This window comes from Panthera uncia, chromosome B4 (genome assembly GCF_023721935.1).
Source record: "Panthera uncia isolate 11264 chromosome B4, Puncia_PCG_1.0, whole genome shotgun sequence".
In the NCBI taxonomy this organism is placed as follows: Eukaryota; Metazoa; Chordata; class Mammalia; order Carnivora; family Felidae; genus Panthera; species Panthera uncia.
In genome coordinates this window covers 113,739,761-113,752,883 of record NC_064809.1, presented here as the reverse complement: position 1 = coordinate 113,752,883, position 13,123 = coordinate 113,739,761, and the positions used below count along the sequence as shown (strand labels likewise).

At 38.6% G+C, this 13,123-nt stretch overlaps 1 protein-coding gene across 2 annotated transcripts in view; it reads left to right on the top strand.

Annotated features, from left to right (window-relative positions):
* Positions 1-13,123, top strand: part of FGD6 (FYVE, RhoGEF and PH domain containing 6) — a 117,265-nt gene that overhangs the window by 4,852 nt on the left and 99,290 nt on the right. For both annotated transcript variants that reach the window (XM_049627469.1, XM_049627468.1), the window contains exon 2: positions 832-3,232. In XM_049627469.1, the coding sequence (XP_049483426.1) occupies positions 832-3,232 (2,401 nt within the window). The remainder of the gene's footprint in view (positions 1-831; positions 3,233-13,123) is intronic.

Sequence of the window (13,123 nt, the reverse complement as noted above, 5' to 3'; positions counted from 1 at the left end):
ATTGTGGTCATCTTTTGTATGTGTGTGTGGTTATCTTTTAAATGTACTACGGTCATTACTAATTAAGGGTACACAGTATATTCACATGTGGAACTTAAAAGAATACACGTGTCCAGGCTGTATTCCCAGAATCTCTGATTGATTAGATGTGGTGTAGAGCCTATACACATGCCTTTTTAAAAAATAAAGCTCTGGGAAGGATTATAATGAAAATTCCCAATGACAATTTCTGTACAGAGAAATCCAACTTTAAAATGAATTGAATAATACAGAAGAATTACTTTTGTTTTTAAGTTTGGAAAATTTTTGATTTCTGTATTCCTTTTTAAGATAGTTTTGGGGTTCTAGTGGGGTAGAATCTTGAGAAAAAGCATTTATATAACTCTATGGTATATCATTGAAGTTGAAGAATACTACTGCTTACTGAGAGGCAAACTTAAAGAGTTCTATCTACATGTAACTTAAGCAAATTCACTCACTTAGCACTCAGCAAATGAAGTACTTTTCTTCTATAAGGGTCCCAAAAGCAGAAGCCAATGGTTTCATTTAGTGTCTACTGAAGATATGGTAATCTGTTCTAGAGTTAGAAGAAAAACTGTTTTGGACTTGATAAGAAATGTACACTCTACCCAAAGCTTTGTATATTGGAATTGAAGGACAATTTAAGGAATTTTCGAGAGTAACGTTGACTCTTTAACATAATCTGCCTAGTAAAATGTAAGTTCACCATTTTGTCAAAAAAAGTAAAAATGTTATCAAATTTAATCATTTATCATCTTTTGGGTTTTGTTTTTTGTTTTTGTCATCAAATTATTATTTTTTCCTTTCTAGAGATTAAGAAGCCACCAGTGGCCCCCAAGCCAAAGCTTGTGGTAGCAAATAATAAGCCTGCTCCACCTCCTGTTGCGCCTAAACCTGATATTGTGATTCCTAGTGTTCCACAGTCAACAAAGAAAACCAAACCAGCAATAGCCCCGAAACCAAAGGTTCTGAAAGGCTCACCTGTTAGAGACATCGGGCAGTCACCGTCAAGGAAAATCATTGTGAACCTGCAAGAGCATAAACAGGAATTACCTAAAAATGCTGACAACTCTAATTGTAAAAATGTAGGGCGTCAGAGCAGCGATTATATTTTACCAATGTGCTCCTGTAATTCTCAGTGTATCCATAAACTTGGGAATAGAGAACATGTGTGTGTAAAGCAGCTTATCTTAGAGCCCCTGGAAATGCATGAAAATTTAGAAAATAGTAAAATTGATGAGTCCTCTTCAGCTATAAAAACAAGGAGTAAATGTGATTCTAACTTTGAAAAAGTCAGGAGCCAGAATGCAGTAGTTTTAAAGGCAAACATCCTAGAAGAGAAGCTTAAAGATGTTTTAACACAACGAGCATCACCTTTTATTTCCCTACAGAAGCACAGCTCCACAGACAGCCCAGAAATGACTGATGGCTATAATTCCAACAGACAATTCAGAATTGAGTTTGCAGACCTGTCACCTTCCCTGTCCAGCCTTGAAAAAGTTCCTGATCATCACCACTGCCACTTACAGATTCCTAGTGATGAAACTTATCAGCATAGTAGTGAAAAAAGCAATAGTTGCTTTCATTCATCTGAACAAGAAACTCTGGAAAATGATAAAAGAAGTACTTTTCCATCTTCAGATGGAGTTAATAAGAAATCAGAAGTCAAAGATCTTGGTCCCTTAGAAATTCACTTAGTACCCTATACCCCCAAATTTCCAACTCCCAAGCCCAGAAAGACACGGGCTGCTCGTCTGTTACGCCAAAAGTATATAGATGTTCCTAGTGAAAGTACTGAAGAACCAGAGAATTTAGACAGTAACCCTTCTTGTCCTTTAGAAGCTGGTTTGAAAAACAGTAAAATTGGTGTTCTTCATCAGAATGTTTTGTGTAACCAGGAACAGGTGGACAAAGTGAAGCCAGGAAATAAAAGTGAATTGAATGTGGACTGCAACAGTGACAGACAAAATTTACTCAATCGACAGAAAGTTATGTGTCATGAAACATCTTCCTTTGAAAAAATAGAAACAGATTGTAATTTGAGTTCTGACACCAAGACAGTAGATGGTTCTAGTATGTCACTTGCTATGGACAAAGGGACCAGTTTTATAAGATGCAGTACTTTATCTATGAGCCTGCCTAAGCAACTCAAATTAACTTGCAATGAACATTTGCCTACTGCCTGTAACCTGGAAGCATCTGCCCCTCAAATACAAAAAGAATCTATAATAAAAGGTGAAAGTTCCTCAAGAATTGTCCCCAAAAAACCTCAGAGACACAGCTTGCCTGCTGCAGGAGTACTTAAAAAAGCTGCCTCAGAGGAGCTGGTGGAGAAAATTTCTTATCCCTCAAATGAAGACAACAATTCAGAGAAGGGTCTAGAAAGAAATCACCTTCGACATTTGTGTGCCCAAAACCATGGTATGTTGTCCTCCTTTGATATGACTAAACAGACTTCAGAAAAGCCAGTGTGGAAATTACCTCATCCTATTTTACCCTTTTCAGGGAACCCAGAATCCTTAAAATCTGTCACCATATCATCAAATAGTGAGCCTTCAACTGCCACGACTAAGCCTAGAGCGAAATCATTATCTGCTATGGATGTGGAGAGGTGCACTAAGCCTTGCAAAGACTCTCAAAAGAAGAACTCGTTAAAGAAGTTGCTGAACATGAAACTGTCCATCTGTTTCATGAAGAGTGATTTCCAGAAATTTTGGTTCAAGAATAGCCAAGTTGGAGATACAACCACAGGCAGCCTCTCAGGTGGGGAGCGGAAAGGGATTGAAAGTGATTGGCATGGCACGTTGGTAGAAGAAAAGAAAAGTAAGCCCATCAAAGCATACTCTGCAGATAATTACAGCCTAGAATCCCAGAAGAAGAGGAAAAAGTCTCGGGGCCAGACCAGTGCAGCTAATGGACCAAGATCTGAGTCTTTGGATGACCAAATGCTCTCCAGGGAGTCATCATCTCAGACACCTTGCAAATCTATTACAAGTGGCTATGCACCAGAGTATGAAAATATACGCCATTATGAGGAAATACCAGAGTATGAGAACTTGCCATTTATTATGGCCGTAGGGAAAACTCCCGAGTTAGAATGGCAAAATTCCAGAAGCATGGAGGACACCGATGCAAATGTGTATGAGGTAGAAGAGCCATATGAAGCTTCAGATGGCCAGCTGCAACTTGAACCCAGACATCAGCATTCCAGGTAACACTTAGGTGCCAGACAGGCACTGCGCTTTAACTGAAATTAACCTGCAACAACCCTGTGAGATGGGGAAAATCACTTGGTGAGAGAGTGGCTTAGTTAAGCATATATTAAATTATTCCAAACTACAGTATTCTTTTATCATATAGCCAGAATGGATGTTTTCAATGCAAGCTTGAAGTAGTTGAGTTATTTTAGTAGCTGATTCAAAGAATTTGACCCAGTGATAGTGTAGATAGTACAAGAGAGACCTAGAAGAGCGAGTTTGCAGGGCCTCCAAAGCACCAACTTAGAAGTCATAGCAGGAAACTAGGAGAGGAAATTGGCCAGTTCAGTGAGGTTTATTTGTTAGGTGTAGGAATCTGTAAAGTTTGAAATCCATGTGTTTGCCTATGGTGCCCTTGTCAGTTAAAACCTCTAAATTTGCAAAATTTCCTCTCTGATATTAGTTATTTTGCTTGTTGAGGACTAATTGCTGACTTCATATGGACGTAGGAAAAATGCAGGAAGTGGAAAGGTACTATCCTTTCTTTCTGAGTTTTGTATGCGTACATGCTACTTCTGATATACCTACCTACTCCATCCATCTTATTAAAACCTTGACCATCTTTAATGGTCCAGCTCAGCAACCACTGGCTTCATGAAGCTTTTACAGACCTAGTAGCAAGTGTTTATTTCCTATTCTGATCTCCCTTTTATGCTGTGGTATCCTTACAGCCTTTCTCTGTGTGTTTTATGGTGTAATTATTTATTGGTATGTCTGGTGTTCTGTTTTTAGTTTTAAGCTCCAAGAAGAGTTTGAGTCATACCTTTTTATCCTTCATGAGGTCAACCAAGGGGCTGAGGAGGAATGAGTAGGTGTTGGTTGGATGATAAAATGAATAAAAAAAGAGGCAAAAAAAAAAAAAAAAAACCAACCCACAACACAACCACTGCAGCTGCTTTTTTTCTCTCTGTAGTCACAAAGAGGGGCCTTTGCATTGCATTTAAAGTGTTTTGTATTTAACAAAAAGCACATAGACTCTTTTTGAAGTCTTCGTGTTCTTATATATAAACCTCAAGCCTTTGAATACTCAGATCTACAGTGGGACTTTTGCAGAAATGTTAAGATATATGGCACGTAGTAGGGGCTTAAAGGATTATCAGGAGAATTGAATAAATAAAAATGTCAAGCAAAATCTTAGTGTACCAAGTAAAATTGTTCTAATTTCTTTTAGCTTACAGATGCTCTTCTAACGTTTTTCTTTAGTCATAAACCCTGTCCTTCCTCCTTTGACCCATGAAAGATTTAGCCTCCCTTGCCTAACTTTTCTCATAGCTGACTCCATTCTGTTTACAACTGTCTACTCTGAACGTTAGTACCTAGGCAAAAGCCTTTTTCTTGGCATAAATATTTTGACAGAGAATTGAAATTAAGTATCCCAACTTAAAAAAAAAAAAATGTATTCTCATGCTTGCTCTTCTGTCCATGGAACAGTTTTGTTGGTATTGCCCTCCTTTTAATATTCTTCTGTATAGTGAATAGTGTGTCTGTGAGAAAGGGAAATTAATTTGGCTTCTTTATGGTATACTACTGTCCTTACCTAAGATGAAGTTTTTTTCTTGAAACTGGAGGTTTGGTCATCCCATTGGCCCTCAGGCTTAAATCTCAAGGATCGGGGCGCCTGGGTGGCGCAGTCGGTTAAGCGTCCGACTTCAGCCAGGTCACGATCTCGCGGTCCGTGAGTTCGAGCCCCGCGTCAGGCTCTGGGCTGATGGCTTGGAGCCTGGAGCCTGTTTCCGATTCTGTGTCTCCCTCTCTCTCTGCCCCTCCCCCGTTCATGCTCTGTCTCTCTCTGTCCCAAAAATAAATAAAAAGCGTTGAAAAAAAAATTAAAAAAAAAAAAAATCTCAAGGATCTGTCATTATTGCTAACACCAGCTGTAAACTTCTGGAACTCAGCCTTTTTCTGCTGTTTCTTACGCAGGACGCTTTGCTCTGATGGTGGTGGGAAACGTGGTTGGAAGGGGTTAATGTACACAGCCAGCCTGTGCAGCTGGATGGCATTCTTAAGGAGGGTTCTTTCTCAAGGCCACAGGAAACTGAGGGTGGCTTTGGACAGGTTACAGGCTGTCAAGTAGGGCAGTCTGGTGAAGAGTGAGTGAGCTCTGCTTTTGAATTAGCTTTCCACAGAGATTTTTGTTTAGGCCTGGAGCAGGGAGCCAGGCTTGAGACTCTTGAAATGTGCCAGCTGAATCAAAAGCCTTCAGTCATAGGGTCAGACTAACAGCTTTTCCTGGGAGGTTGTACCTTTTGTAAACAACATTGAATAGACAGAGAAAGCAAAATCCAAGCCCTCATGAGGAGGATACCTGGACACCCTAAAATAAGGTAAATGAGAAGTGGGACATACATTTCAGGTGAGTTGAGTGGATCCAAGTGGAAATCCTGTTTGGTAATCTAGCTGTTGAAAATATATAGACCTCTGCCTTGCAGTAATTAAAGTCCAACCCAGTAAAGTTCTAAAATGATTAGAAAAAACACATTATGAACCCTATGTAAGATCGTTCTGTTGGAAAGAGTAGACAAGTGTCTTTAACACTTTCTCGATCCTCAGGGAAGAGATTCTGGCTCTTTCAGAGGAGATTGGCTCAGAGAGACTTACTAATTTTACAGAGTCCACATATATAATCAACCAGATTCTGGATTAGTAAACAGACACTGCCAAGCTTGAGGTGGCTCATATGGTCACCTTCTTTAGAAGACAGATGTTTCATGAATCCAACAGCTTAATATTTACTAATTCATAACATGTTTGTCATTTATCAGGAAATAATTGTATACAGTCCCCAGTTACAAATAGGATTGTATTCTAAAAGTTAATTGTAATTTGGAACTTAGAGTGTATTGTCCAAAGAAACAACTTTGGAAACATTGGTAAAGGACTCAGTTTAGCACCCAAATTATATTAACCATTACTGTACTGGCTTCCACTTCCCTCGTCCTGGGTGAATTCTTCCTCTCAGCTTCTCTTTGTGCTGAGGCAGGAGCATTGGCCAGGGTGGGGTTGAGCACCCCCATGTCAGAGAAGCAAATCCACTGAGTCTGAGAGGCAGTGTTTATGGAAAGGGTGAGGTGACTAAAGAATGAGGAAATCAGGGGCTGGGTTTGCTTTGAGAAAGACTGTAAGGCATTGGGAGTGATAAGGAGAAGGGAAGGGCTGGGTGATTGGGATTTAGAGTGCAGTGGATTTTCTTTCCCTCCTTTCTCCTCACTATTCCTATCCCTCCTCTCTTTCCCTCCCCATTCTCCACTGCAGGATTCTGCTAATTGGGTTTCTGACCTCAGGCAAGAGTGAGTAGAGGAAACTGGAGGAGGGGAGTTGGCTGCTGTGAGGAGTGGTGCTGGGAAGCCCTGCAGCCAAGAAGGGTGAATAGCCAAATATGAAGGTAAAGGAGGGTGAAGGGAATACCCCTGGCCGTAGAAACTGTAGCTTTTGGTGTTCCCAGATCGGTCACCGTTTGCTTACTGCCCTGGGTTCTCAAAAGCAGTTTTGTTGGGAGCCAGATTGTGAGAAACTCTGGAGTATTCTGGTGCCTTTTGGGTATAGTTAGGAGCTCTCTTGCCTGACATGTTTCAAACATGATTATCCTCAAATACATAGCAGGCAGCAGGCCTTTCTGTCTCACTGGCATGCAGGTTAATGAGTGCTTATTTATTAGTATTATTTAAGAAGTTTGATTTTCATAGGGAAGTTTGTAAATTTGGGTTGTTAATATTAAAGAGTTATAGACAAATTAGCAAAATAATAGTATGCCAATATGGGAATTTTCCTTTTGAAATTGTAGTGGATTTCTTAACTCTCTAACCAAGAAAAACTTTCCCTGGAACCTTTCTACCTTTTTCCTCTGTTGTTTAATTCTTATTATAAGCACTTCAAAGAAAATGAATGATTGTTGAGTTTTCCTGGGTAACCTAGCAAGCCCTCAGTTTATATATTCCATAATATTGACCCATGTGTAAAGCACTGTGCCTTCAAAAGTGAAAGGAGAGTGCCTACTCCCCAGAGTTTCTGTCCAGTGAGGCAGCAGACAATTACAGGGCAGCATGGTTTTGTGATTCCAAACTTTGTCCGAGTTATACCCCAAGAAGGGTGTTAAAGATGACTTCACAGGGCACCTGGCTGGCTCATTCGGGGAGGAGCATGCAATTCTTGATCTCAGGTTTGTGAGTTTGAGTCCCAGGTTGGGTGTAGAGATTACTTAAAAAAATAAATTAAGGGCGCCTGGGTGGCGCAGTCGGTTAAGCGTCCGACTTCAGCCAGGTCACGATCTCACAGTCCGTGAGTTCGAGCCCCGCGTCAGGCTCTGGGCTGATGGCTCGGAGCCTGGAGCCTGTTTCCGATTCTGTGTCTCCCTCTCTCTCTGACCCTCCCCCGTTCATGCTCTGCCTCTCTCTGTCCCAAAAAATAAATAAAAAACGTTGAAAAAAAATTAAAAAAAAAATAAAAAAATAAAAAAATAAAAAAAATAAATTAAGATAAAGATGACTTCACAAAGGTGGTAAGCCTAGACCCAAGGCTTATAAAAATGGACAAGATTGAATTTGGCATTTAGGAGGTCATTTTTTAACCTTGATAAGAACAGTGTCAGTGTTGCTCTAGAGGAAGAAGCCAGATTGCAGACTGAGGAGGATTTCAGAGAGGAAATGGAATCAGCCAATGTAGATGGCTGTTCTTGAAACTTTGCCCAGAAGTCCCCATCACTTGACAGGTTTGGATTTATCTTTTGGTTTTCCTCAAGCACCAAGATTCAAAATAAAATAAACTTCAAAATAATTTCTTCTTAATCAGTAGACCCTCATTTCTGATGAAGGAAAGTATTAAGTTTTTTGTTTGTTTTCTCCCCGTTTTAAGCACAAAACTGGGCTTAATGAGCTGGCCAAATGACAAATCGTCTAAAATCCTGTTATGGCTTCTGTGTTGTAAATCATCAGACCTAGTGTGTCTTGGGTTGCATTTATCATCTGGTGGTAGTGTTGGATTTTAATGTAATGATTAAAGTATAAATTAATAGCCCTAATAAGCATTTCCACCTTATTGTAGCACTGATAAGATTATGCACTGTTAGAGGGTAAGGGTTAGGACTCCTGTATCTCAACAGAAGCCTTTTACTGGGAGTTATTTACAGCATCATCAGCTCAGGAAATATCAAACATTTGTATGGCTCTTTAACTTTGGCTTTCTTGTGTTGGAATCATAACCTCACAATTTTGGCAAATCTGTTTGTTTACATACTTACCCTGCATTTGAAACTGCAGCTAGGAGCATTGGATTTTATTTCTTGGCAATAAAGCTTTTCTTTTTTCCTTTCAAATTAATTATTAGCAATTAGTGAAATTGCAGTATTTTTTCCAGCACTGTCACTTTGGTCTCATTTTTTGCCGAAACAGATAAGTGATATTTTATCAAACATTATGCTTTTCTGTGTTGGAATGTCACTTTATACTTTTGGATGCATATTTTTAGTCAAGAGATAGAAGAACAAATATCCTAAATTATGATTGTGTGTACACACATACATCCTGTCATGGTAAAAATACATTGTGTTGAGATAGATGATATTTGCACATTTGGGGGGTGGGTGGCATTATTTTTAGAGATGATTGGTTTTCCATTGCTAGATTTTTATTAAATTTTTGAATAGTAAAAATCTAAAAATTTTGTAATTTAGCCAAGGATATCATAATTTTGCTTTTTAAAAGTTAATAATCAATTATATCAGTGAGACAAATTGCTTTGCAAAATGAGCTTCTGACCTATTTCCTAGAAAAACATTCTCAGTGTGAACCTTTTGGGAAAGGACACCTGTGGGGAGGGGACAAGGATGGCCTTCATTGTTTTCCTAAACATTTTTAATTCCTGTAAGGACCTGATTGGTAAAGATAATCTGATAATCCATCAATCTGTAAATGGATTAAGCCTGTTAATAGGATGTTTGGAAGTCAATGCATTTTTGCAATAGAAATAACTGTGAGTAGGTCTTAGGTTCCTAGCCAGCCCACGAGAACTTATTTAGCTTCTGATATGTGAAAAGTGCAATGGAAATTAATAGCAAATGAAATTGTGGCAATACCAAAACAGAACGATAAAATAAGATTTTTGTAACTTTTAAATGCTGATACATTCAAGGAGGTGTAAAAGGTGGTGTGTTGAGGAACTTATTAGGAAGGAACAGGATGAAGAAGTGGAGAAGATGAACTTTGGCTCACCATTCCTCCAGGTGGTTCAGGGGAATTCCAAATCTAGGCTCATGTTCTTTTGTAGGGTGATGAGTGTATTCATATTTCAGGTATTCGTAAGTAATGCCTGTGCTTTGTACATTACTTTTGTAAGCTTTCTGTGTTCTTCCAGACATTTCTTTTAAATGCATCATCTTTTCCTGGAATTACATAGATTAATTTGGTATTTAGGGCAAGCCCTTTATTAAAAAAGTAGACGTGTTTATATGAGCCTATTTATTTTAATACTTTTTTTTTTTTAATACTTTTTTGAAACTATATTAGTAGCGAAGTGTAGCAAAGTGTGCCACAACTCAAAGAGCGGTTTGAGTTGTAGCACATTTGGGTGTAGGAAGCTACAAAGTAGATGTTTTTTATTAAATTCTGAGTTAAGTTCAAGAACTGCACTGCCTAGTTTCCTCTGGGTGGTATAGAAAAACTACTTTGGATTAGTCTGAGTCTGGTAATCGTGTTTGTGGATCTCTGAAGGTTAAAAAAAAAAAGTATTTGCAAGTAGTTTTGACGTCAGACAGAGATAATCTATCTTTGGAATTATAAAAATTGGGTTGACCAAATAGACTATCAGTGGAGTAAAGTGTGATGATAGTATTTCCAGGAAGAACAGCTGTCTTCTGCATTTCTCAGCCCTTCTTGTTTGCATGTATTATAGAGCCATTTTGGTTCCATATAAGTGTGCATTGGAGTAAGGTTGTATTTGGTGTTATCATACCCTTTTATACAAGAAGAAATCGAATCACGGTGATGGTGACTTCAGGAAAAATGGACAATTAAAATACAATGAGATTCGTGATTCTGAGCCCTAATGTCCAAGGGTCTGTTTACCAGACTCTCCCATTGATCAAAGTATTTTGGTTTCTGCTTCAGGAAAGGTGAAATAATAAACACTGAACAAAGAAAATCAGTTCCCCTGAATGTTTGGATAAAAATAAAAAGGAAAACAAACACATTAGCCTTTTTCTGTTTGAAATGGTGTAACTGCTTATTCTTGAGCTCCCATGGATTCCATAGAAAACTTTGTTTTACTTAGATCATATATTTTTTTGAAGTCAGTTTCTTGGTAACATATTTTTGGCAAGTTGATATACTTTGGCATATGTTAGTATCATCTGAAACATTAGGAATTAAAGAATAGATTTGGTTTTTGATAAATTTAGAATAGCTCGTTCTTTTTTCTTTCTTCATCTGGAAAGTAGTTCCGATTTGAACTATTTGGCAATTGTAATTTCAAGTCCAGGAAAGTTGGTGTAATGTATACAGAAGGAATAATTGGTGACTTTTTTTCTGTCTTTTCTCTTGGTCTTTAGATGTATCTGCAGTCACAAGTAAACAGATATTTCAATTTAAATGAGTAGCTGTTTCATTTCTTAAATTTTCTTTGTATAGTTCCACTGTTGGAAACATGAGGGAAAAGCACAGTTCCTCACTACTGCCCTTTTAGGTTGTGGGAAGTACTTGGGGTGGGAGGGAGGGATGAATAATGAGCTCATTCATGAGTCCAGATATGATTTATTTGGTATCACGTTTGGGTGAGGAAACTTAAATGGGGACCTTTTGGGTATTTTGAGAAATTTGGAAAGTCATATATGTCTTTTAATGGTTCTAGGTTAAATGTAAATTTTAGAACTAATAGAGTCATTACAAATCATCCAGTGCAGTCTCCTCATTCACTGATGAAGCCAAGCCCAGCAAGACATGCTGACTTTTTCCACACCACAGAGATGGGAAATTGCAAAACCAAGACTCCAACCTGCTGCTTCAGAATACCACATTGCCCCTTCTAATGCTGTTGTGGAACCATTGCAGTGAAAGTCAGCAAGATTTAGAAAACTCAAGTGATCTTAGTTGTTGAAAAAAGGTTTAGGTTTGCTTGTGACATTGCCTATTTTCTTCAGTTATGACAGATATTGTTATCCCTATTAGGAAGGAGGGCTGCACACAGCTTATGAACACAGGATTATATGGCTCGTGTTTTTTTTTTTTAATTTTTTTTTAACTTTTTAATTTTTGAGACAGAGAGAGACAGAGCATGAACGGGGGAGGGGCAGAGAGAGAGGGAGACACAGAATCGGAAGCAGGCTCCAGGCTCTGAGCCATCGGCCCAGAGCCCGACGCGGGGCTCGAACTCACGGACCGCGAGATCGTGACCTGGCTGAAGTCGGCCGCCCAACCGACTGAGCCACCCAGGCGCCCCTGGCTCCTGTTTTTAAGATGATTTCAGGTGATTTCAGAGAGATAAGGGCTCAAACTAAGCAGAAACTTTTTAGCCAACAAATATCTGTGCTACTAATATATGTTAACAAAACTTTCTTCCCTCCACTGACTCCCCATCAATCCAGTTTTTTGCCCACCTCACCAAAAGTCTATCAACCAGATAATATCAAGGATAAGAAATGATCTTAACATCAAATAGCACAGACTCTATGCTAAATAGTAATAGTTACTATTTACTCAGTATTTCTGCTATGCCAAGCATCATGCTAGGAGCTCTCTCATAGTCCCTTCTATCCTATAAGGCAGATATTATCTTCTTTTACAGATGAGGAAACTAAGACTTAATGAGTTTTAAGTAACTTGCCCAAGGGCACGCAGGTATTGTGTAGAATATGTATGTATTGTGTAGAACTCAATATGGAACCAAGTTCCTGAGACATACTGATTTTAAATCAGGATATGTTCATATTGTTCTGTGCTGTGAGGCATTGGTTTTGCCTTTTTTTTTTTTTTTCTTTTTATGTTTGATATCGGTAGAGGTCTGTGAATCTTCTCTCCAGGAAACCTTGATGGACAAAGTATTTCTGTCCCAAATTTGTTCAGTGTCTAGAAGGAAAACACAAGGACACCTGCAGTGATATGTATAGGCATCACTGAGCATTTTCAGAGGCTCCAGATTTTTCATGCTAGAAGAGCTCATTGGTTGGAAAGTTTTTGTGGTTAGGAAATTGATGTTTCAGTGTTTGGAAACTGAACTATTCATGCCATATTTGCATTTAGTCAAGGTAGTGGTGTTAAAATGGGTTCCTGTCATTTAGTACCATTTTATGGGGAAATTAATGACACTGGGAGAACTATGCATGTCTCATATTTCCCACTGATTTACGTGAAAGTTACTTTTTTAGCTATTATCACTATTCCTGATTTCATTCTTTGTCAGATACTTTCTGACCTCTAAAACACTGTAGTCTAATAGTTAATTACTATTTATGGATCCCCAAAGTAAATAATTTTGTAAAGCTGAAATACCTTTTATAATAATATATCCTTATTATCGTAATGAAAAAAAAAAAACAAAACCAGATTTAAATGAATGGTAGGGGTTTTTTTCCTCCAAAGAGGCAGGTGATACACTCTCTGGTTGAATATTGGAGGAGATAGGATTTCTGCAGTCTTGTGAATTATGAGAGGGCAAGACCTGGAAACTGGACAGGGAGCACATTCAGTTGGGCTATAGATTGAGAGAAAATCTTAGATGAGCACTGCTAGCATCATTTCTGGGGCTGCTGACATAGGTCACAGTCACTGGCTTCATCTACCAAGAGGCTTGTGGAATATACCTCCAAGGTGACACTGATCATGATGCCTCTGTGACTTTTTAATTTGGCATCTTGTATTCAT